At 38.1% G+C, this 25233-nt stretch overlaps 1 protein-coding gene across 1 annotated transcript in view; it reads right to left on the bottom strand.

Annotated features, from left to right (window-relative positions):
• Positions 1-24645, bottom strand: part of LOC114839770 (mucin-3A-like) — a 30585-nt gene extending 5940 nt beyond the window's left edge. The window contains exons 1-44 of the mRNA XM_034293981.1: positions 23592-24645; positions 21925-22070; positions 21649-21788; positions 21447-21508; positions 20512-20612; positions 20102-20180; positions 19671-19816; positions 19395-19534; positions 19193-19254; positions 18258-18358; positions 17848-17926; positions 17417-17562; positions 17141-17280; positions 16939-17000; positions 16004-16104; positions 15594-15672; positions 15163-15308; positions 14887-15026; positions 14685-14746; positions 13750-13850; positions 13340-13418; positions 12909-13054; positions 12633-12772; positions 12431-12492; positions 11496-11596; positions 11086-11164; positions 10655-10800; positions 10379-10518; positions 10177-10238; positions 9242-9342; positions 8832-8910; positions 8401-8546; positions 8125-8264; positions 7923-7984; positions 6988-7088; positions 6578-6656; positions 6147-6292; positions 5871-6010; positions 5669-5730; positions 4734-4834; positions 4384-4489; positions 2559-2710; positions 2295-2434; positions 2110-2171 (exon numbers count right to left, since the gene is read on the bottom strand). Coding sequence (XP_034149872.1) covers positions 2110-2171; positions 2295-2434; positions 2559-2710; positions 4384-4489; positions 4734-4834; positions 5669-5730; positions 5871-6010; positions 6147-6292; positions 6578-6656; positions 6988-7088; positions 7923-7984; positions 8125-8264; positions 8401-8546; positions 8832-8910; positions 9242-9342; positions 10177-10238; positions 10379-10518; positions 10655-10800; positions 11086-11164; positions 11496-11596; positions 12431-12492; positions 12633-12772; positions 12909-13054; positions 13340-13418; positions 13750-13850; positions 14685-14746; positions 14887-15026; positions 15163-15308; positions 15594-15672; positions 16004-16104; positions 16939-17000; positions 17141-17280; positions 17417-17562; positions 17848-17926; positions 18258-18358; positions 19193-19254; positions 19395-19534; positions 19671-19816; positions 20102-20180; positions 20512-20612; positions 21447-21508; positions 21649-21788; positions 21925-22070; positions 23592-24538 — 5552 coding nt within the window. The 5' untranslated portion in view covers positions 24539-24645. The remainder of the gene's footprint in view (positions 1-2109; positions 2172-2294; positions 2435-2558; positions 2711-4383; positions 4490-4733; positions 4835-5668; positions 5731-5870; positions 6011-6146; positions 6293-6577; positions 6657-6987; positions 7089-7922; positions 7985-8124; positions 8265-8400; positions 8547-8831; positions 8911-9241; positions 9343-10176; positions 10239-10378; positions 10519-10654; positions 10801-11085; positions 11165-11495; positions 11597-12430; positions 12493-12632; positions 12773-12908; positions 13055-13339; positions 13419-13749; positions 13851-14684; positions 14747-14886; positions 15027-15162; positions 15309-15593; positions 15673-16003; positions 16105-16938; positions 17001-17140; positions 17281-17416; positions 17563-17847; positions 17927-18257; positions 18359-19192; positions 19255-19394; positions 19535-19670; positions 19817-20101; positions 20181-20511; positions 20613-21446; positions 21509-21648; positions 21789-21924; positions 22071-23591) is intronic.
• Between the last annotated feature and the right edge of the window lie 588 nt (positions 24646-25233).

The raw sequence follows: 25233 nt of genomic DNA, 5'->3' as shown, positions 1-25233 counted from the left end.
ATACACAATAATTGCTATATTTTGACTGTTTACTGTATCTTTAATATGTAGCCCCCTCTTTTTCAAGGTACCAAAAGTAATTGGACAATTAATTCAAAAGCTGTTTCATGGACAGGTGTGGGCTATTCCTTCATTATTTCTTTGTCGGAGGTAAAAGGTCTGGAGTTGATTCCAAGTGTGGCATTCACATTTGGAATCTGTTGCATGGAACCCATAACATGTGGTCAAAGGAGCTCTCAATGCAATTGAATCAGGTCATCTTTAGGCTGCAAAAAAAATCCATCAGAGACATTGCAGCATCATTAGGAGTGGCCACATCAACAGTTTGGGACATTCGGAGAAAAAAAGAATGCACTGTTGAGCTCTGCAACACAAAAAGGCCTGGACATCCATGGAAGACAAAAGTGGTGAAAGTTCGTAGTGGTGGATGAACGATCCTTTCCATGGTAAAGAAAAACCACTTCACAACATCCAGAGAAGATGTTGTGAAGAACACTCTCCAGGATATCATTTTTCAAGTATACCATAAAAAGAAGACTTGACATGAGCAAATACAGAGGATTCACCACAAGATGTAAACCATTCATAAGCCTCAAGAACAGAAAGGCCAGATTAGACTTTGCCAAAAAACATAAAAAAAAAAGTCAGCCCTGATCTGGAAAAGCTTTCTCAGGACAGATGAAACTAAAATCAACCAGTACCAAGAAAAAAGTATGGAGAAGGCTGGGAACAGATCATGATCCAAAGCATACCACATCATCTGTAAAACACAGTGGATGGTAGTGTGATGGTATGGGCATGCATGGCTTCCAATGGCACTGGGTCACTAGTGTTTATTGATGATTTGACAGAAGACAGAAGCAGCTAGATGACTTCTGAAGTGTATATGGATATATTGTCTGCTCAGATTCACTTTACAGATGGACAATGACCCAAAACATACTGCGAAAGCAACCCAGGAGTTTTTTAAGTTTAAGAAGTGGAATATTCTGCAATGGCCGAGTCAATCACTTGATCTCAACCTGATCCAGCGTGCATTTCACATGCTGAAGATAAAACTTAAGGCAGAAAGATCCTCAAACAAAAAAGAACTGAAGACAGCTGCATTTAAGGCCTGGCAAAGCATCACAAAGGAGGAAACCCAACGTTTGGTGATGTCCATTCATTTGGTGATGTCCATGTCCAAATATATCCGGACCTAATTGTATGTCATGGACGTAGTTCATGAATAGTTTCACCTACTTCACAACATGGCAGGCCGGTCATAATTTGTTTTTCAGTTTGGCTCTGCGCCACCTCATTAATTCGGAGCAGGAAAACATCCATTGGTGTAGCCGCAAGGTTGTCAGCAGCCTGTTTAGCCTCAATACACATGCTGCAGGGACTTAAGAGCATGTTTTCGGTAGTTGTTCGTTCCCTTTTAAAATGTCCCTGCCTTATCGGATTTGCACGACATGTACGGCACTACGTGTCTCTTGCCGTTATTGTTTTTGACCCACGGAAACTGATGTTTCCATGAAAACAAAAATGATCGCATTCGCTTTGCCTCATACGATGCCATGTTTGGGTCCCGCTCTAGAATGCACTATGAACTATGATTGGTCAAAATAGACAAGCCATGGAATATTATTGGTCAAAAAGATGACGCCGGTACAGTAACACACCGAATACTATGAATTTCAATGGGGAAAATGAGCACAGGCTCATGCAGGAGGGACTAGAGAATTTGTCAGTATTAAAGGGAAAGTGGACAGTGAAAAATAGCTACAGTTTCTTGAAGAGAACCTACAATGGGAAGATGGTTCACGTTTCAACATGATGTTTTATATATTGTTCTTGTTAGTTTAATTACTACTAACTTTTAATACCACTACTTTTAATACTACTATTAATAATAAAAATGGAGAGGAATTTAGGAACCAAGCTCTAACAAAAATCTTTCAGCTGATTCAGAAACTGATAAACAACAGTTAAACTAACAAGATCAGTGTGCAGGTTTCTCTCTTTTAAGGGCTAATTGTAAAACATATAGAGTATTATCTGCAATAGTAAATTATATCACAATTCAAAGATTACACTTTTAACCTCTATTTTTTGTATTGTACTCACGTGAAGCTGGCATTGGGAAAGGTAAACAATTTACCCTCCGGTTGACTGACAATATTATGGAGCTAGACGGAGAGATAACATCAAGTACTCTGATTAAATGGACAATTACAGAAGTTACTTACATTTATTTAGCATTTACTGTCCATGTTTTCAGATTGATGTAAAACTGTAAACATTTTACTTACTAGATTGTCAACTGAAACTTGTATCTGGTTGTAGGTGTCATTGGTGAAAGTAATTGTATCATTTTGACTTAGTGTCGCCACCATGGTTACACTGGTTATTTGGTAACCAAGGTCAATGGCAAATGAAGTATTTGTAAGTTCTGTGAGCACAAGAAACAGTCACATTTTTAGCAGACAATTCAGTGCTATCATTTGAGTAGTACTGAAATGCTGAAACATTTAGGAAAATGCATATTAGGAAGTTGTTTAAGTTGTTTTACTCACGGATATAAGTTGCATTCTTTAAGGTGGCTAGAGTGACAGTCCTGATTTGATTAAATAATTGCTTGTTGATGATCCCAATGATAACATCCTTATTGGGGACAGGTGTGTTGAGCTGGAACAGCAGTCTCACAAAAACCACCACAGTGCCCGATCTGAGAGAAAGTGAAAATACATAACAAAATTCCAAATTCATTGCTAAAAAAAAAAAACATACCAAAGGAAAGTGAAACAGGTGGATGTGAGACCTAAACCTCAGATTTCTGGGGTCATGAGATATGCATTTAATTGGACAACTCATGTCATTTTACACATAAAAAATCAGAATCACACTGTAAAACAAATTGTTTCCTGGCTGACCTGGCTACGTTAATTTATAGAGTTAATTTATCATTTTCTTAATGTATTTTTGCTATCAAAATACATTGTGATAACACATTTTAGAACTTTGTGCAAGTATATTGAAATGAAAAAATATATAATATCTCATACACATAAGTATTAAGACCCCTAATTCAGTACTTTCTAGAAGCGCTTTTTGCAGCGATTACGGCTTCAAGTCTTCTGGGATATGCCTCATGGATTAGTTTTTGCTCAAGCACTGTGAAATATGTATAGATAGTTATGTAACTGTCTATATCATTCCAGAGAAGATGGGTTTGTCAAAAGTGAGGAGGAGTTCACCACTCTGAGCGACTACACAGGGAAATAGTGCCACAATTTTTGAATTGTTTTCTCAACATGAAATTGAGAATGAGGAGAAATCTCTGCAGGGGACGAGGCCAAATTCCAACATTGGATGGCAGCAATGCATTAAAAACAGACACCTTTCTGTAGTGGAAATCATTGCATGGGCTCAGGAACACTTCCCAAAACCATTGTCTGTGAAATCAGTACATTGCTTCATCCACAAATGCAAGTTAGAACTAAAAAGATCCAGAACGCCGCCACCTTCTCTGGGCCCAAGCTTATTTAAGATGGACTGAGGTGAAGTGGAAAACTGTCCTGTGGTCTGACAAATGAAGATTTGAAATAATTTTTGGGAATGCTGGAATAAAGTGGAGAGGGACCATCTGGCATGTCATCAGCGCACAGTTCAAAAGCCAGCATTGGTGATGGTATGGGATTGCATTTGTGTACATGGCCTAGGTGCCTTTGCACATCTGTAAAAGCACCATTAATGCTCAAAAATATATACAGGTTTTGGAGCAGCATATGCTGCCATCCAGACAACGTCTTTCTCAGGGAAGGCCTTAAGTATTTCAGCAAGACAATGCCAAACCACATTCTGTATGTATAAGAACAGCATGGCTCTGTAGTAAAAGAGTCTGGCTCTTAAACTGGCCTGCCTGCAGTCTAGACCTGTCACCCAATGACAACATTTGGAGCATTATGAAATAAAAAATATGACGAAGGAGACGATAAAATGTTGAGCAGCAGAAATCCTATATGAGGCAAAAATGGGAAAACATTTCACTTTAAAAACTATAGGAATTGGACTCCTCTGTTCCCAAACGCTTACAGAGTACTGTTAATGAAAGAGGTGATGCAACACAGTGGTAAACAGGCCCCTGTCCCAACTATTTTGAAATATGTTGCTGGCATCAAATTTGTTCAAAAACAAAAACATTTCTCAGTTTCAACATATGTTGTTTTAGACAATTTTCAATGAAATATAAGGATAAATATTTTTAATGTCATTGCATTCTGTTGTTATTTGCATTTCACACTGTTATTGGAAACTGGGTTGTAATTTTATGTTTTATAAGGCCTTTGAAAGTTGCACTGTTTATATCTGCAACAACTAATATTAAATAAACATGCTTACGTAGTTATAGGCATCACTGAAGCTGTAGAATTGGTTGTGAAGGCAGAAGCTGTGGTTGTTGTGGAAACAGTTGTAGCTGTTGGGGCAGTGGTGCTTGTCATGATACCTAGAAGGAAATGTAAAGTCATTGTAACAAAGTTGTGATGAAATTTCCTCCATAAGTATTGGGACAAACAGTTTAATTTTTTGACTGTAAAAAATAAGAAGTTTGGAATATAGCCTCCTCACTCCAATACAGAAATAATTACTAGTCAAATGTCATGCTAAGTGACACAGTATGTACATGCAGTGTTAAGACTGAATGATATAAAAATTTGCAATCAAATCAAATGAGCATGAATTCAGCATACCTGACACTTGTAGAACATCCTCTAAAAAGGCACTAGGAAGGTTGATGTCAGCGCTGTTGTATGTATACACCACACCTGCATTGATTTGATTGCTGACAACACTATTAAGAAAGAATGGGTTAGAATGTTAAAATTGTACTGTTGATTTTTATAAACCAGACATGGTCATTTAAATTCTCCTTCAATTTATTTATTGTAGATATTTAAAGGAATATATTAGTACTGATCCACAAACTGGAACTTATGGAACGTGGTCCTTGTATATTTTCTAGCCGTAAAGAAAGCTTTCCTTTCATGATCTCCATGAATTCTAAGATTGCAGTTGAGAAAGCAGTGTGGTTTTCGGAGGGTGTAGAGTTGTAGACTCAAAAATGGTTCTCGAAAAATTTGAGGGCTTTCGGCAATGACAAATGCACCTAATAAATTCATTAAAGGAGGTGCCATGCGAGGAACCTCTTTATACAGCAGTGATTAATGGAGGAATCTAACTGCTCAAGTAAACCTTTTGAATTGGAAACAAAATATCTTTTAGATCTTTGCTGAACTAAGTGTGAATAATACTACTAATAAGAAGAAGGATCCTCTTCATCATAGTCATCATAACAATTTGGAGGTGGCAATTTGGAAATGAACCCCAAAAGGTCTTGGAAAGGTTTATTGGAAGAACCTATCTCTGTCAATGGCCATTCAGCAGATACGTAAGGTCTATAAACCAACCACAGTGATACTAGCATGACCAGTGTCCTGTTCATTTTGTTCCTTGAGGTAACAATGAAAGGGGATATTTAAAAAGCTTATTGAAAGGGATTTCAATAATATGTTGTAGGGCTTTCAACAGAACAATATTCTGGTAAGTGGTGAGATGCTCTAACTGCTAGGCAATCTAAAGCCCATTTAGAACCTTTTTGATCATACGATTGTTGGAATGTACTCACGTGAACGTGGCGTTGGGAAGGTCAAATTGTTTTCCCTCTGGTTTACTGACAATTTTATAGAGCTAAAAGGAGACATTACATCAAGTTCTCACTTAATATCATGACATGGATGTTTATAGAATTCAAATTTGTGCTTAGTGTTTTTATAGCATGCAATTACAGATTACAGTGAAACTTTCCTAATAATATGATAGTAACTTACTAGGCTGTCAATTGAATCCTGTATCTGGTTGTAAGTCTCACTGGTGAAGGTAAGTGCACCATTTGGGCTCATTGTCTCCTCCAAGGTTACATTGGTAATTTGGAATGCAAGTTCAATGGCAAATGAGTTGTTTGCAAGTGCTGTAAACAAAAAGGTTATGGAGCATTAGCTGCAAAAACAATTCAGTGCTACAATATAGGTGTTTCAACACTGAAGTGTGTAGCGAAAGACACATTCAAGAAGTAATGAGTTATAAGGCTCATTTGTTCAACTCACTGATATAAGTTGCATTGTCGAAGTAGGTTTGTGGGAGGAGCTGATTGGAAAGGTGGTTTTTAACAGCCCCAAGGACTTCTTCCGCAGTGGGGATGGATGTGTTGACTTGGAACGTGAGTCTAACCAAAACCAACACTGTGCCCGATCTGATAGAAAGTGAAAATATATATATACATACAAAATTGTTAATGGCACAAGCACATAGACACGTCTTGTCATTGAAAAATGTGTCAATTCAATTAGAAACGTTTTCATTCACAATGCATATTTACACATGCCCACAATTTGTTCAAATTATTTAGTGAGGCATTGGCATGACAGGATTAAAACATGGCTGTTTATGGATTGCATATGGAGGATTTGTGATGCTTATAGAAGTTTGGGTTTGCATAAAGCAGCAACAACAAATGATTTGAAATGTTTCTGCGTACTTGGTTGTAGACATCGCTGTAGATGTGGCTGTTGTGGCAGCAGCTGTGGTTGTTGGGGCAGTGGTGCTCATCACCAGACCTAGAATGAAAAGTAAAAGCCATTCTTATGAAGGTGTGATGCAGGGCCTTCTGTAGGTGTTGGGAATATTGGATTATAGAGTATAATAAAAGAAAGACGTTTGAATAACTCCAATTATTTGGACAGCCCTGCATTTGACATTGTTTTCAAGACTGAGCATTGTACAAGTTGATATGTTGGTCTTTTGAGCCAGATGGTTTACTTCCAAGATTGATGAATGCACATTTGCCCAAAGTCTGGCACTGTCAGTCTGTTAATACATGTGCTTTAAAGGCTCAGTGTCATCAAAAAACACAGCAAAACCCCAAAAATGACATCAAAATCAGCATACCTGACACTTGTAGAACATCCTCTAAAAAGGCACTAGGAAGGTTGATGTCAGCGCTGTTGTATGCATACACCACACCTGCATTGATTTGATTGCTGACAACACTATTAAGAAAGAATGGGTTAGAATGTTAAAATTGTACTGTTGATTTTTATAAACCAGACATGGTCATTTAAATTCTCCTTCAATTTATTTATTGTAGATATTTAAAGGAATATATTAGTACTGATCCACAAACTGGAACTTATGGAACGTGGTCCTTGTATATTTTCTAGCCGTAAAGAAAGCTTTGCTTTCATGATCTCCATGAATTCTAAGATTGCAGTTGAGAAAGCAGTGTGGTTTTCGGAGGGTGTAGAGTTGTAGACTCAAAAATGGTTCTCGAAAAATTTGAGGGCTTTCGGCAATGACAAATGCACCTAATAAATTCATTAAAGGAGGTGCCATGCGAGGAACCTCTTTATACAGCAGTGATTAATGGAGGAATCTAACTGCTCAAGTAAACCTTTTGAATTGGAAACAAAATATCTTTTAGATCTTTGCTGAACTAAGTGTGAATAATACTACTAATAAGAAGAAGGATCCTCTTCATCATAGTCATCATAACAATTTGGAGGTGGCAATTTGGAAATGAACCCCAAAAGGTCTTGGAAAGGTTTATTGGAAGAACCTATCTCTGTCAATGGCCATTCAGCAGATACGTAAGGTCTATAAACCAACCACAGTGATACTAGCATGACCAGTGTCCTGTTCATTTTGTTCCTTGAGGTAACAATGAAAGGGGATATTTAAAAAGCTTATTGAAAGGGATTTCAATAATATGTTGTAGGGCTTTCAACAGAACAATATTCTGGTAAGTGGTGAGATGCTCTAACTGCTAGGCAATCTAAAGCCCATTTAGAACCTTTTTGATCATACGATTGTTGGAATGTACTCACGTGAACGTGGCGTTGGGAAGGTCAAATTGTTTTCCCTCTGGTTTACTGACAATTTTATAGAGCTAAAAGGAGACATTACATCAAGTTCTCACTTAATATCATGACATGGATGTTTATAGAATTCAAATTTGTGCTTAGTGTTTTTATAGCATGCAATTACAGATTACAGTGAAACTTTCCTAATAATATGATAGTAACTTACTAGGCTGTCAATTGAATCCTGTATCTGGTTGTAAGTCTCACTGGTGAAGGTAAGTGCACCATTTGGGCTCATTGTCTCCACCAAGGTTACATTGGTAATTTGGAATGCAAGTTCAATGGCAAATGAGGTGTTTGCAAGTGCTGTAAACAAAAAGGTTATGGAGCATTAGCTGCAAAAACAATTCAGTGCTACAATATAGGTGTTTCAACACTGAAGTGTGTAGCGAAAGACACATTCAAGAAGTAATGAGTTATAAGGCTCATTTGTTCAACTCACTGATATAAGTTGCATTGTCGAAGTAGGTTTGTGGGAGGAGCTGATTGGAAAGGTGGTTTTTAACAGCCCCAAGGACTTCTTCCGCAGTGGGGATGGATGTGTTGACTTGGAACGTGAGTCTAACCAAAACCAACACTGTGCCCGATCTGATAGAAAGTGAAAATATATATATACATACAAAATTGTTAATGGCACAAGCACATAGACACGTCTTGTCATTGAAAAATGTGTCAATTCAATTAGAAACGTTTTCATTCACAATGCATATTTACACATGCCCACAATTTGTTCAAATTATTTAGTGAGGCATTGGCATGACAGGATTAAAACATGGCTGTTTATGGATTGCATATGGAGGATTTGTGATGCTTATAGAAGTTTGGGTTTGCATAAAGCAGCAACAACAAATGATTTGAAATGTTTCTGCGTACTTGGTTGTAGACATCGCTGTAGATGTGGCTGTTGTGGCAGCAGCTGTGGTTGTTGGGGCAGTGGTGCTCATCACCAGACCTAGAATGAAAAGTAAAAGCCATTCTTATGAAGGTGTGATGCAGGGCCTTCTGTAGGTGTTGGGAATATTGGATTATAGAGTATAATAAAAGAAAGACGTTTGAATAACTCCAATTATTTGGACAGCCCTGCATTTGACATTGTTTTCAAGACTGAGCATTGTACAAGTTGATATGTTGGTCTTTTGAGCCAGATGGTTTACTTCCAAGATTGATGAATGCACATTTGCCCAAAGTCTGGCACTGTCAGTCTGTTAATACATGTGCTTTAAAGGCTCAGTGTCATCAAAAAACACAGCAAAACCCCAAAAATGACATCAAAATCAGCATACCTGACACTTGTAGAACATCCTCTAAAAAGGCACTAGGAAGGTTGATGTCAGCGCTGTTGTATGCATACACCACACCTGCATTGATTTGATTGCTGACAACACTATTAAGAAAGAATGGGTTAGAATGTTAAAATTGTACTGTTGATTTTTATAAACCAGACATGGTCATTTAAATTCTCCTTCAATTTATTTATTGTAGATATTTAAAGGAATATATTAGTACTGATCCACAAACTGGAACTTATGGAACGTGGTCCTTGTATATTTTCTAGCCGTAAAGAAAGCTTTGCTTTCATGATCTCCATGAATTCTAAGATTGCAGTTGAGAAAGCAGTGTGGTTTTCGGAGGGTGTAGAGTTGTAGACTCAAAAATGGTTCTCGAAAAATTTGAGGGCTTTCGGCAATGACAAATGCACCTAATAAATTCATTAAAGGAGGTGCCATGCGAGGAACCTCTTTATACAGCAGTGATTAATGGAGGAATCTAACTGCTCAAGTAAACCTTTTGAATTGGAAACAAAATATCTTTTAGATCTTTGCTGAACTAAGTGTGAATAATACTACTAATAAGAAGAAGGATCCTCTTCATCATAGTCATCATAACAATTTGGAGGTGGCAATTTGGAAATGAACCCCAAAAGGTCTTGGAAAGGTTTATTGGAAGAACCTATCTCTGTCAATGGCCATTCAGCAGATACGTAAGGTCTATAAACCAACCACAGTGATACTAGCATGACCAGTGTCCTGTTCATTTTGTTCCTTGAGGTAACAATGAAAGGGGATATTTAAAAAGCTTATTGAAAGGGATTTCAATAATATGTTGTAGGGCTTTCAACAGAACAATATTCTGGTAAGTGGTGAGATGCTCTAACTGCTAGGCAATCTAAAGCCCATTTAGAACCTTTTTGATCATACGATTGTTGGAATGTACTCACGTGAACGTGGCGTTGGGAAGGTCAAATTGTTTTCCCTCTGGTTTACTGACAATTTTATAGAGCTAAAAGGAGACATTACATCAAGTTCTCACTTAATATCATGACATGGATGTTTATAGAATTCAAATTTGTGCTTAGTGTTTTTATAGCATGCAATTACAGATTACAGTGAAACTTTCCTAATAATATGATAGTAACTTACTAGGCTGTCAATTGAATCCTGTATCTGGTTGTAAGTCTCACTGGTGAAGGTAAGTGCACCATTTGGGCTCATTGTCTCCACCAAGGTTACATTGGTAATTTGGAATGCAAGTTCAATGGCAAATGAGGTGTTTGCAAGTGCTGTAAACAAAAAGGTTATGGAGCATTAGCTGCAAAAACAATTCAGTGCTACAATATAGGTGTTTCAACACTGAAGTGTGTAGCGAAAGACACATTCAAGAAGTAATGAGTTATAAGGCTCATTTGTTCAACTCACTGATATAAGTTGCATTGTCGAAGTAGGTTTGTGGGAGGAGCTGATTGGAAAGGTGGTTTTTAACAGCCCCAAGGACTTCTTCCGCAGTGGGGATGGATGTGTTGACTTGGAACGTGAGTCTAACCAAAACCAACACTGTGCCCGATCTGATAGAAAGTGAAAATATATATATACATACAAAATTGTTAATGGCACAAGCACATAGACACGTCTTGTCATTGAAAAATGTGTCAATTCAATTAGAAACGTTTTCATTCACAATGCATATTTACACATGCCCACAATTTGTTCAAATTATTTAGTGAGGCATTGGCATGACAGGATTAAAACATGGCTGTTTATGGATTGCATATGGAGGATTTGTGATGCTTATAGAAGTTTGGGTTTGCATAAAGCAGCAACAACAAATGATTTGAAATGTTTCTGCGTACTTGGTTGTAGACATCGCTGTAGATGTGGCTGTTGTGGCAGCAGCTGTGGTTGTTGGGGCAGTGGTGCTCATCACCAGACCTAGAATGAAAAGTAAAAGCCATTCTTATGAAGGTGTGATGCAGGGCCTTCTGTAGGTGTTGGGAATATTGGATTATAGAGTATAATAAAAGAAAGACGTTTGAATAACTCCAATTATTTGGACAGCCCTGCATTTGACATTGTTTTCAAGACTGAGCATTGTACAAGTTGATATGTTGGTCTTTTGAGCCAGATGGTTTACTTCCAAGATTGATGAATGCACATTTGCCCAAAGTCTGGCACTGTCAGTCTGTTAATACATGTGCTTTAAAGGCTCAGTGTCATCAAAAAACACAGCAAAACCCCAAAAATGACATCAAAATCAGCATACCTGACACTTGTAGAACATCCTCTAAAAAGGCACTAGGAAGGTTGATGTCAGCGCTGTTGTATGCATACACCACACCTGCATTGATTTGATTGCTGACAACACTATTAAGAAAGAATGGGTTAGAATGTTAAAATTGTACTGTTGATTTTTATAAACCAGACATGGTCATTTAAATTCTCCTTCAATTTATTTATTGTAGATATTTAAAGGAATATATTAGTACTGATCCACAAACTGGAACTTATGGAACGTGGTCCTTGTATATTTTCTAGCCGTAAAGAAAGCTTTGCTTTCATGATCTCCATGAATTCTAAGATTGCAGTTGAGAAAGCAGTGTGGTTTTCGGAGGGTGTAGAGTTGTAGACTCAAAAATGGTTCTCGAAAAATTTGAGGGCTTTCGGCAATGACAAATGCACCTAATAAATTCATTAAAGGAGGTGCCATGCGAGGAACCTCTTTATACAGCAGTGATTAATGGAGGAATCTAACTGCTCAAGTAAACCTTTTGAATTGGAAACAAAATATCTTTTAGATCTTTGCTGAACTAAGTGTGAATAATACTACTAATAAGAAGAAGGATCCTCTTCATCATAGTCATCATAACAATTTGGAGGTGGCAATTTGGAAATGAACCCCAAAAGGTCTTGGAAAGGTTTATTGGAAGAACCTATCTCTGTCAATGGCCATTCAGCAGATACGTAAGGTCTATAAACCAACCACAGTGATACTAGCATGACCAGTGTCCTGTTCATTTTGTTCCTTGAGGTAACAATGAAAGGGGATATTTAAAAAGCTTATTGAAAGGGATTTCAATAATATGTTGTAGGGCTTTCAACAGAACAATATTCTGGTAAGTGGTGAGATGCTCTAACTGCTAGGCAATCTAAAGCCCATTTAGAACCTTTTTGATCATACGATTGTTGGAATGTACTCACGTGAACGTGGCGTTGGGAAGGTCAAATTGTTTTCCCTCTGGTTTACTGACAATTTTATAGAGCTAAAAGGAGACATTACATCAAGTTCTCACTTAATATCATGACATGGATGTTTATAGAATTCAAATTTGTGCTTAGTGTTTTTATAGCATGCAATTACAGATTACAGTGAAACTTTCCTAATAATATGATAGTAACTTACTAGGCTGTCAATTGAATCCTGTATCTGGTTGTAAGTCTCACTGGTGAAGGTAAGTGCACCATTTGGGCTCATTGTCTCCTCCAAGGTTACATTGGTAATTTGGAATGCAAGTTCAATGGCAAATGAGGTGTTTGCAAGTGCTGTAAACAAAAAGGTTATGGAGCATTAGCTGCAAAAACAATTCAGTGCTACAATATAGGTGTTTCAACACTGAAGTGTGTAGCGAAAGACACATTCAAGAAGTAATGAGTTATAAGGCTCATTTGTTCAACTCACTGATATAAGTTGCATTGTCGAAGTAGGTTTGTGGGAGGAGCTGATTGGAAAGGTGGTTTTTAACAGACCCAAGGACTTCTTCCGCAGTGGGGATGGATGTGTTGACTTGGAACGTGAGTCTAACCAAAACCAACACTGTGCCCGATCTGATAGAAAGTGAAAATATATATATACATACAAAATTGTTAATGGCACAAGCACATAGACACGTCTTGTCATTGAAAAATGTGTCAATTCAATTAGAAACGTTTTCATTCACAATGCATATTTACACATGCCCACAATTTGTTCAAATTATTTTGTGAGGCATTGGCATGACAGGATTAAAACATGGCTGTTTATGGATTGCATATGGAGGATTTGTGATGCTTATAGAAGTTTGGGTTTGCATAAAGCAGCAACAACAAATGATTTGAAATGTTTCTGCATACTTGGTTGTAGACATCGCTGTAGATGTGGCTGTTGTGGCAGCAGCTGTGGTTGTTGGGGCAGTGGTGCTCATCACCAGACCTAGAATGAAAAGTAAAAGCCATTCTTATGAAGGTGTGATGCAGGGCCTTCTGTAGGTGTTGGGAATATTGGATTATAGAGTATAATAAAAGAAAGACGTTTGAATAACTCCAATTATTTGGACAGCCCTGCATTTGACATTGTTTTCAAGACTGAGCATTGTACAAGTTGATATGTTGGTCTTTTGAGCCAGATGGTTTACTTCCAAGATTGATGAATGCACATTTGCCCAAAGTCTGGCACTGTCAGTCTGTTAATACATGTGCTTTAAAGGCTCAGTGTCATCAAAAAACACAGCAAAACCCCAAAAATGACATCAAAATCAGCATACCTGACACTTGTAGAACATCCTCTAAAAAGGCACTAGGAAGGTTGATGTCAGCGCTGTTGTATGCATACACCACACCTGCATTGATTTGATTGCTGACAACACTATTAAGAAAGAATGGGTTAGAATGTTAAAATTGTACTGTTGATTTTTATAAACCAGACATGGTCATTTAAATTCTCCTTCAATTTATTTATTGTAGATATTTAAAGGAATATATTAGTACTGATCCACAAACTGGAACTTATGGAACGTGGTCCTTGTATATTTTCTAGCCGTAAAGAAAGCTTTGCTTTCATGATCTCCATGAATTCTAAGATTGCAGTTGAGAAAGCAGTGTGGTTTTCGGAGGGTGTAGAGTTGTAGACTCAAAAATGGTTCTCGAAAAATTTGAGGGCTTTCGGCAATGACAAATGCACCTAATAAATTCATTAAAGGAGGTGCCATGCGAGGAACCTCTTTATACAGCAGTGATTAATGGAGGAATCTAACTGCTCAAGTAAACCTTTTGAATTGGAAACAAAATATCTTTTAGATCTTTGCTGAACTAAGTGTGAATAATACTACTAATAAGAAGAAGGATCCTCTTCATCATAGTCATCATAACAATTTGGAGGTGGCAATTTGGAAATGAACCCCAAAAGGTCTTGGAAAGGTTTATTGGAAGAACCTATCTCTGTCAATGGCCATTCAGCAGATACGTAAGGTCTATAAACCAACCACAGTGATACTAGCATGACCAGTGTCCTGTTCATTTTGTTCCTTGAGGTAACAATGAAAGGGGATATTTAAAAAGCTTATTGAAAGGGATTTCAATAATATGTTGTAGGGCTTTCAACAGAACAATATTCTGGTAAGTGGTGAGATGCTCTAACTGCTAGGCAATCTAAAGCCCATTTAGAACCTTTTTGATCATACGATTGTTGGAATGTACTCACGTGAACGTGGCGTTGGGAAGGTCAAATTGTTTTCCCTCTGGTTTACTGACAATTTTATAGAGCTAAAAGGAGACATTACATCAAGTTCTCACTTAATATCATGACATGGATGTTTATAGAATTCAAATTTGTGCTTAGTGTTTTTATAGCATGCAATTACAGATTACAGTGAAACTTTCCTAATAATATGATAGTAACTTACTAGGCTGTCAATTGAATCCTGTATCTGGTTGTAAGTCTCACTGGTGAAGGTAAGTGCACCATTTGGGCTCATTGTCTCCTCCAAGGTTACATTGGTAATTTGGAATGCAAGTTCAATGGCAAATGAGGTGTTTGCAAGTGCTGTAAACAAAAAGGTTATGGAGCATTAGCTGCAAAAACAATTCAGTGCTACAATATAGGTGTTTCAACACTGAAGTGTGTAGCGAAAGACACATTCAAGAAGTAATGAGTTATAAGGCTCATTTGTTCAACTCACTGATATAAGTTGCATTGTCGAAGTAGGTTTGTGGGAGGAGCTGATTGGAAAGGTGGTTTTTAACAGCCCCAAGGACTTCTTCCGCAGTGGGGATGGATGTGTTGACTTGGAACGTGAGTCTAACCAAAACCAACACTGTGCCCGATCTGATAGAAAGTGAAAATATATATATACATACAAAATTGTTAATGGCACAAGCACATAGACACGTCTTGTCATTGAAAAATGTGTCAATTCAATTAGAAACGTTTTCATTCACAATGCATATTTACACATGCCCACAATTTGTTCAAATTATTTAGTGAGGCATTGGCATGACAGGATTAAAACATGGCTGTTTATGGATTGCATATGGAGGATTTGTGATGCTTATAGAAGTTTGGGTTTGCATAAAGCAGCAACAACAAATGATTTGAAATGTTTCTGCGTACTTGGTTGTAGACATCGCTGTAGATGTGGCTGTTGTGGCAGCAGCTGTGGTTGTTGGGGCAGTGGTGCTCATCACCAGACCTAGAATGAAAAGTAAAAGCCATTCTTATGAAGGTGTGATGCAGGGCCTTCTGTAGGTGTTGGGAATATTGGATTATAGAGTATAATAAAAGAAAGACGTTTGAATAACTCCAATTATTTGGACAGCCCTGCATTTGACATTGTTTTCAAGACTGAGCATTGTACAAGTTGATATGTTGGTCTTTTGAGCCAGATGGTTTACTTCCAAGATTGATGAATGCACATTTGCCCAAAGTCTGGCACTGTCAGTCTGTTAATACATGTGCTTTAAAGGCTCAGTGTCATCAAAAAACACAGCAAAACCCCAAAAATGACATCAAAATCAGCATACCTGACACTTGTAGAACATCCTCTAAAAAGGCACTAGGAAGGTTGATGTCAGCGCTGTTGTATGCATACACCACACCTGCATTGATTTGATTGCTGACAACACTATTAAGAAAGAATGGGTTAGAATGTTAAAATTGTACTGTTGATTTTTATAAACCAGACATGGTCATTTAAATTCTCCTTCAATTTATTTATTGTAGATATTTAAAGGAATATATTAGTACTGATCCACAAACTGGAACTTATGGAACGTGGTCCTTGTATATTTTCTAGCCGTAAAGAAAGCTTTGCTTTCATGATCTCCATGAATTCTAAGATTGCAGTTGAGAAAGCAGTGTGGTTTTCGGAGGGTGTAGAGTTGTAGACTCAAAAATGGTTCTCGAAAAATTTGAGGGCTTTCGGCAATGACAAATGCACCTAATAAATTCATTAAAGGAGGTGCCATGCGAGGAACCTCTTTATACAGCAGTGATTAATGGAGGAATCTAACTGCTCAAGTAAACCTTTTGAATTGGAAACAAAATATCTTTTAGATCTTTGCTGAACTAAGTGTGAATAATACTACTAATAAGAAGAAGGATCCTCTTCATCATAGTCATCATAACAATTTGGAGGTGGCAATTTGGAAATGAACCCCAAAAGGTCTTGGAAAGGTTTATTGGAAGAACCTATCTCTGTCAATGGCCATTCAGCAGATACGTAAGGTCTATAAACCAACCACAGTGATACTAGCATGACCAGTGTCCTGTTCATTTTGTTCCTTGAGGTAACAATGAAAGGGGATATTTAAAAAGCTTATTGAAAGGGATTTCAATAATATGTTGTAGGGCTTTCAACAGAACAATATTCTGGTAAGTGGTGAGATGCTCTAACTGCTAGGCAATCTAAAGCCCATTTAGAACCTTTTTGATCATACGATTGTTGGAATGTACTCACGTGAACGTGGCGTTGGGAAGGTCAAATTGTTTTCCCTCTGGTTTACTGACAATTTTATAGAGCTAAAAGGAGACATTACATCAAGTTCTCACTTAATATCATGACATGGATGTTTATAGAATTCAAATTTGTGCTTAGTGTTTTTATAGCATGCAATTACAGATTACAGTGAAACTTTCCTAATAATATGATAGTAACTTACTAGGCTGTCAATTGAATCCTGTATCTGGTTGTAAGTCTCACTGGTGAAGGTAAGTGCACCATTTGGGCTCATTGTCTCCACCAAGGTTACATTGGTAATTTGGAATGCAAGTTCAATGGCAAATGAGGTGTTTGCAAGTGCTGTAAACAAAAAGGTTATGGAGCATTAGCTGCAAAAACAATTCAGTGCTACAATATAGGTGTTTCAACACTGAAGTGTGTAGCGAAAGACACATTCAAGAAGTAATGAGTTATAAGGCTCATTTGTTCAACTCACTGATATAAGTTGCATTGTCGAAGTAGGTTTGTGGGAGGAGCTGATTGGAAAGGTGGTTTTTAACAGCCCCAAGGACTTCTTCCGCAGTGGGGATGGATGTGTTGACTTGGAACGTGAGTCTAACCAAAACCAACACTGTGCCCGATCTGATAGAAAGTGAAAATATATATATACATACAAAATTGTTAATGGCACAAGCACATAGACACGTCTTGTCATTGAAAAATGTGTCAATTCAATTAGAAACGTTTTCATTCACAATGCATATTTACACATGCCCACAATTTGTTCAAATTATTTAGTGAGGCATTGGCATGACAGGATTAAAACATGGCTGTTTATGGATTGCATATGGAGGATTTGTGATGCTTATAGAAGTTTGGGTTTGCATAAAGCAGCAACAACAAATGATTTGAAATGTTTCTGCGTACTTGGTTGTAGACATCGCTGTAGATGTGGCTGTTGTGGCAGCAGCTGTGGTTGTTGGGGCAGTGGTGCTCATCACCAGACCTAGAATGAAAAGTAAAAGCCATTCTTATGAAGGTGTGATGCAGGGCCTTCTGTAGGTGTTGGGAATATTGGATTATAGAGTATAATAAAAGAAAGACGTTTGAATAACTCCAATTATTTGGACAGCCCTGCATTTGACATTGTTTTCAAGACTGAGCATTGTACAAGTTGATATGTTGGTCTTTTGAGCCAGATGGTTTACTTCCAAGATTGATGAATGCACATTTGCCCAAAGTCTGGCACTGTCAGTCTGTTAATACATGTGCTTTAAAGGCTCAGTGTCATCAAAAAACACAGCAAAACCCCAAAAATGACATCAAAATCAGCATACCTGACACTTGTAGAACATCCTCTAAAAAGGCACTAGGAAGGTTGATGTCAGCGCTGTTGTATGCATACACCACACCTGCATTGATTTGATTGCTGACAACACTATTAAGAAAGAATGGGTTAGAATGTTAAAATTGTACTGTTGATTTTTATAAACCAGACATGGTCATTTAAATTCTCCTTCAATTTATTTATTGTAGATATTTAAAGGAATATATTAGTACTGATCCACAAACTGGAACTTATGGAACGTGGTCCTTGTATATTTTCTAGCCGTAAAGAAAGCTTTGCTTTCATGATCTCCATGAATTCTAAGATTGCAGTTGAGAAAGCAGTGTGGTTTTCGGAGGGTGTAGAGTTGTAGACTCAAAAATGGTTCTCGAAAAATTTGAGGGCTTTCGGCAATGACAAATGCACCTAATAAATTCATTAAAGGAGGTGCCATGCGAGGAACCTCTTTATACAGCAGTGATTAATGGAGGAATCTAACTGCTCAAGTAAACCTTTTGAATTGGAAACAAAATATCTTTTAGATCTTTGCTGAACTAAGTGTGAATAATACTACTAATAAGAAGAAGGATCCTCTTCATCATAGTCATCATAACAATTTGGAGGTGGCAATTTGGAAATGAACCCCAAAAGGTCTTGGAAAGGTTTATTGGAAGAACCTATCTCTGTCAATGGCCATTCAGCAGATACGTAAGGTCTATAAACCAACCACAGTGATACTAGCATGACCAGTGTCCTGTTCATTTTGTTCCTTGAGGTAACAATGAAAGGGGATATTTAAAAAGCTTATTGAAAGGGATTTCAATAATATGTTGTAGGGCTTTCAACAGAACAATATTCTGGTAAGTGGTGAGATGCTCTAACTGCTAGGCAATCTAAAGCCCATTTAGAACCTTTTTGATCATACGATTGTTGGAATGTACTCACGTGAACGTGGCGTTGGGAAGGTCAAATTGTTTTCCCTCTGGTTTACTGACAATTTTATAGAGCTAAAAGGAGACATTACATCAAGTTCTCACTTAATATCATGACATGGATGTTTATAGAATTCAAATTTGTGCTTAGTGTTTTTATAGCATGCAATTACAGATTACAGTGAAACTTTCCTAATAATATGATAGTAACTTACTAGGCTGTCAATTGAATCCTGTATCTGGTTGTAAGTCTCACTGGTGAAGGTAAGTGCACCATTTGGGCTCATTGTCTCCTCCAAGGTTACATTGGTAATTTGGAATGCAAGTTCAATGGCAAATGAGGTGTTTGCAAGTGCTGTAAACAAAAAGGTTATGGAGCATTAGCTGCAAAAACAATTCAGTGCTACAATATAGGTGTTTCAACACTGAAGTGTGTAGCGAAAGACACATTCAAGAAGTAATGAGTTATAAGGCTCATTTGTTCAACTCACTGATATAAGTTGCATTGTCGAAGTAGGTTTGTGGGAGGAGCTGATTGGAAAGGTGGTTTTTAACAGCCCCAAGGACTTCTTCCGCAGTGGGGATGGATGTGTTGACTTGGAACGTGAGTCTAACCAAAACCAACACTGTGCCCGATCTGATAGAAAGTGAAAATATATATATACATACAAAATTGTTAATGGCACAAGCACATAGACACGTCTTGTCATTGAAAAATGTGTCAATTCAATTAGAAACGTTTTCATTCACAATGCATATTTACACATGCCCACAATTTGTTCAAATTATTTAGTGAGGCATTGGCATGACAGGATTAAAACATGGCTGTTTATGGATTGCATATGGAGGATTTGTGATGCTTATAGAAGTTTGGGTTTGCATAAAGCAGCAACAACAAATGATTTGAAATGTTTCTGCGTACTTGGTTGTAGACATCGCTGTAGATGTGGCTGTTGTGGCAGCAGCTGTGGTTGTTGGGGCAGTGGTGCTCATCACCAGACCTAGAATGAAAAGTAAAAGCCATTCTTATGAAGGTGTGATGCAGGGCCTTCTGTAGGTGTTGGGAATATTGGATTATAGAGTATAATAAAAGAAAGACGTTTGAATAACTCCAATTATTTGGACAGCCCTGCATTTGACATTGTTTTCAAGACTGAGCATTGTACAAGTTGATATGTTGGTCTTTTGAGCCAGATGGTTTACTTCCAAGATTGATGAATGCACATTTGCCCAAAGTCTGGCACTGTCAGTCTGTTAATACATGTGCTTTAAAGGCTCAGTGTCATCAAAAAACACAGCAAAACCCCAAAAATGACATCAAAATCAGCATACCTGACACTTGTAGAACATCCTCTAAAAAGGCACTAGGAAGGTTGATGTCAGCGCTGTTGTATGCATACACCACACCTGCATTGATTTGATTGCTGACAACACTATTAAGAAAGAATGGGTTAGAATGTTAAAATTGTACTGTTGATTTTTATAAACCAGACATGGTCATTTAAATTCTCCTTCAATTTATTTATTGTAGATATTTAAAGGAATATATTAGTACTGATCCACAAACTGGAACTTATGGAACGTGGTCCTTGTATATTTTCTAGCCGTAAAGAAAGCTTTGCTTTCATGATCTCCATGAATTCTAAGATTGCAGTTGAGAAAGCAGTGTGGTTTTCGGAGGGTGTAGAGTTGTAGACTCAAAAATGGTTCTCGAAAAATTTGAGGGCTTTCGGCAATGACAAATGCACCTAATAAATTCATTAAAGGAGGTGCCATGCGAGGAACCTCTTTATACAGCAGTGATTAATGGAGGAATCTAACTGCTCAAGTAAACCTTTTGAATTGGAAACAAAATATCTTTTAGATCTTTGCTGAACTAAGTGTGAATAATACTACTAATAAGAAGAAGGATCCTCTTCATCATAGTCATCATAACAATTTGGAGGTGGCAATTTGGAAATGAACCCCAAAAGGTCTTGGAAAGGTTTATTGGAAGAACCTATCTCTGTCAATGGCCATTCAGCAGATACGTAAGGTCTATAAACCAACCACAGTGATACTTGCATGACCAGTGTCCTGTTCATTTTGTTCCTTGAGGTAACAATGAAAGGGGATATTTAAAAAGCTTATTGAAAGGGATTTCAATAATATGTTGTAGGGCTTTCAACAGAACAATATTCTGGTAAGTGGTGAGATGCTCTAACTGCTAGGCAATCTAAAGCCCATTTAGAACCTTTTTGATCATACGATTGTTGGAATGTACTCACGTGAACGTGGCGTTGGGAAGGTCAAATTGTTTTCCCTCTGGTTTACTGACAATTTTATAGAGCTAAAAGGAGACATTACATCAAGTTCTCACTTAATATCATGACATGGATGTTTATAGAATTCAAATTTGTGCTTAGTGTTTTTATAGCATGCAATTACAGATTACAGTGAAACTTTCCTAATAATATGATAGTAACTTACTAGGCTGTCAATTGAATCCTGTATCTGGTTGTAAGTCTCACTGGTGAAGGTAAGTGCACCATTTGGGCTCATTGTCTCCTCCAAGGTTACATTGGTAATTTGGAATGCAAGTTCAATGGCAAATGAGGTGTTTGCAAGTGCTGTAAACAAAAAGGTTATGGAGCATTAGCTGCAAACACAGTTCAGTACTACAATATAGGAGTTTCAACACTGAATTCTGTAGCGAAAGACACATTCGAGAAGTAATGAGTTATAAGACTAATTTGTTCAACTCACTGATATAATTAGCATTGTCCAAGTAGGTTTGTGGGAGGAATTGATTGGAAAGGTGGTTTTTAACAGCCCCAAGGACTTCTTCCGCAGTGGGGACGGATGTGTTGACTTGGAACGTGAGTCTAACCAAAACCAACACTGTGCCCGATCTGATAGAAAGTGAAAATATATACATACAGAATTGTTAATGGCACAGGTACATAGACACGTCTTGTCATTGAACAATGTGTCAACATTGCCTAGCCCAAAGTCCTTAATTGCCTATCATTTGGAGTAGGGAATATACCCTTTTATTGTATACAAATTTCTGCTTATTATTATATACAAATACATATTATGCATCAGAAAATGTGTGCTGGTTTTGTGTATTTCTTTGTTCTTACTACACTAACATTCATGTTTTTTTTTTTTTTTTAATAATCCAATTACAAACCTTTAGTCTCTCTGTTTGTCACCCACATAATGTAGATACTAACTGGCTAAAACCGTTAGTATCTACATTATACTAAGCCTGAAATAAAACAGTCTAGCGACAGTTGGAATGTGTAATGTTGTGGTGTAGTGGTTAAAGACCGTACCTCTTATGTTGAAGACCTAAGTTTGAATCTTTTGAGAGCAACACCATTGTTTTATTATTTCTGGTAGATTCCACGATTCTCTCATTTTTTCACTTTATGAAAAAGTTAGTTATCGTCGCCTTTATTGATAGTTGCTATAGTTATAAATGTAATTCAAGAATGAAAGAAAAAAGTGTGTTGTTTTGCCATGAATGAAAAAAATATGTTTTTATGCCATGAAATGAAATAGCTTTGGGAGACTCACTAGCAATTGCTAAAATCTTGTGACTATTCCAGTAAGTTTGGAGATACCGATAAAGCTTATTACTGGGTAATTCACTGTTAAAACGGCCAGTGGCAAACGGCATACATAGATGCTATTTCTGGTGGAGGTAAACTTAGTAAGAAACGTTAGTCAGTTTAACTGTATCAATGTCATTCAAGAATGGCCAATTAGCTATTAAAACGACCAGCGGCAAAATAGGATTTGTTCAGGATATACAGATGCTTGGTGTCAGTATAGACAAGAGGCTATACTGACCATCAATCAATCAATCAATTAAATGTATTTATAAAGCCCTTTTTAAAACAGCAGTTGTCACAAAGTGCTTTACAGAGACACCCGGCCTTAAACCCCAAGGAGCAAACAACAGTAGTGTTGAATTTCAGTGGCTAGGAAAAACTCCCTGACACTTGGCAAATGTTCATCTTCTGTGGGGTTAACAACACAGTGGTTAAAAACACAGCCTCTCATGTGGGCGACTGGGGTTCAGATCTTGTGATGGCAACACTTTCTACTACTACTTCTACTTTCTACTTAAAACTAAATTCCAGGTTTTTCCGATCATGCGTATATTAGATTACGACTATAACGTGTGAATCACAGGTACGATCATGGAGATCTGTATTTCAAGATCTGCAAACCCCTATTGTGAACCGTTCTTCTTATCTAGAGGATTTCTCACATGTCTCTCCACGACGTTACATCCTGGCACATGGCTAAAATTATGAAAATGTTAACCTCATGTGACTTGTCCCATGATAAATGATGTATGTACAAGTTGCTCATTGTTAGAAAGTAGAAACCTTGTTTTATAAAATGATCTTGCTTACATGATTGTAGATGACACTGAAGGTGTAGAATATGTTGTTGAAACAACTGCTGTAGATGTTGCTGCGGAAGCAGATACATTTTTTAGGGTGATGACTGTGGTTTGTGTGGCTGCAGCTGTGTTTGCTGTAGGAGCAACTGTAATTATTATTGCAGCTGATGGGGCTGTTGTGGTAGCCTCAGAGATTGTTGTCGGAGCAGCAATAGTTGTTGTTGATACAGCAGTGGTTGCTGTCAGAAAAGAGATTACTGTAGGTCTCTCAGTTGTTGTTGCATCATCAGCTGTGCTGATTGTGCGAGGAGATGTGGTAGTTGTGGGAAAAGCAATGGTTAATGTGGTGGCCTCTATAGATTTGGCAGTGGATGTGGCTGATATAAGTGCCTCATTTCTTGTTGAAGCAGCTATGGAAGTAGTGGCATCAGCAGTGTATGTAGTGGCACCCTCTGTTGTTGTTGGAACATATGTGTTTGTGATGGCAGCATCTGTAGTTGTGAGAGTGGATGTGGTAGTGGTAATTGCTTCAGATTTTGGCAAAGCTTGTGTGGTTGTAGTCCTGAAAGCTGAAATTGTGGCAGCCTCTGTTGGTGTTGTGAAGGCAGTAGTGTTTTTTTCCCAAGCAGCTATGGTTGTTGTGGCAGCTTCTGCAGTTATAGGAGCAGCTGTGGTTGTTGTCAAAGACTCTGTGGTTGTAGTTCCTGCAACTGTGGTAATTGCGGTGGAAAATGGGGCCTCTATGCCTGTGCTTGTTGCGGGAGCAGCTGTCGTAGTTGTGGTGGCAGCCTCTGTGGTTGTGGGACTGGATGGGGATGTTGTGGTGGCAGCAGTATTTTTTGTGGCAACCTCTGTTGTTGTGGGAGGGGATGTGGTTGTTGCTATTGCCTCAGTTATGGTTGGAGAATCTGTAAAAGTTGTGGCATTAGCTGTGGTTGTGGGGGTAGCCTCTGTCATTGTTGTAGGATAAGATGCTGTAGTTGAGGCAGCCCCTGTGCCTGTTGTTGAAGCAGCTGTGGTTGTTGTCAAAGACTCTGTGGTTGTTGTTCCTGCAACTTTGGATGTTGTTGGAGCAGCGGTGGTAGTTGTGGCCTCTGTGCCTGTGCCTGTTGTTGAAGCAGCTGTGGTTGTTGTCAATGACTCTGTGGTTGTTGTTCCTGCAACTGTGGATGTTGTTGGAGCAGTGGTGGTAGTTGGGGCCTCTGTGCCTTTGCCTGTTGTTGAAGCAGCTGTGGATGGTGTCAAAGACTCTGTGGTTGTAGTTCCTGTAACTGTGGATGTTGTGGGAGCAGTTGTAGTAGAGGTGGGAGCAGCGGTGGTAGTTGTGGCCTCTGTGCCAGTGTTTGTTGTGAGAGCTGCTGTCGTAGTTGTGGTCAAAGCCGTGCTTGTGGTGGCAACCTCTATTGTTGTGGGAGGGGATGTGGTTGTTGCAATTGCCTCAGTAATGGTTGGAGACGCTGTGATAGTTGTGGCATTAGCTGTGGTTGTGGCGGCAGCCTCTGTCATTGTTGTAGGATAAGATGGTGTAGTTGAGGCAGCCCCTGTGCCTGTTGTTGAAGCAGCTGTGGTTGTTGTCAAAGACTCTGTGGTTGTTGTTCCTGCAACCTTGGATGTTATTGGAGCAGCTGTGGTAGTTGTGGCCTCTGTGCCTG

Source organism: Esox lucius, chromosome 9, assembly GCF_011004845.1.
Source record: "Esox lucius isolate fEsoLuc1 chromosome 9, fEsoLuc1.pri, whole genome shotgun sequence".
NCBI classification, from domain to species: domain Eukaryota; kingdom Metazoa; phylum Chordata; class Actinopteri; order Esociformes; family Esocidae; genus Esox; species Esox lucius.
This window is presented reverse-complemented; position numbering and strand designations above follow the sequence as displayed.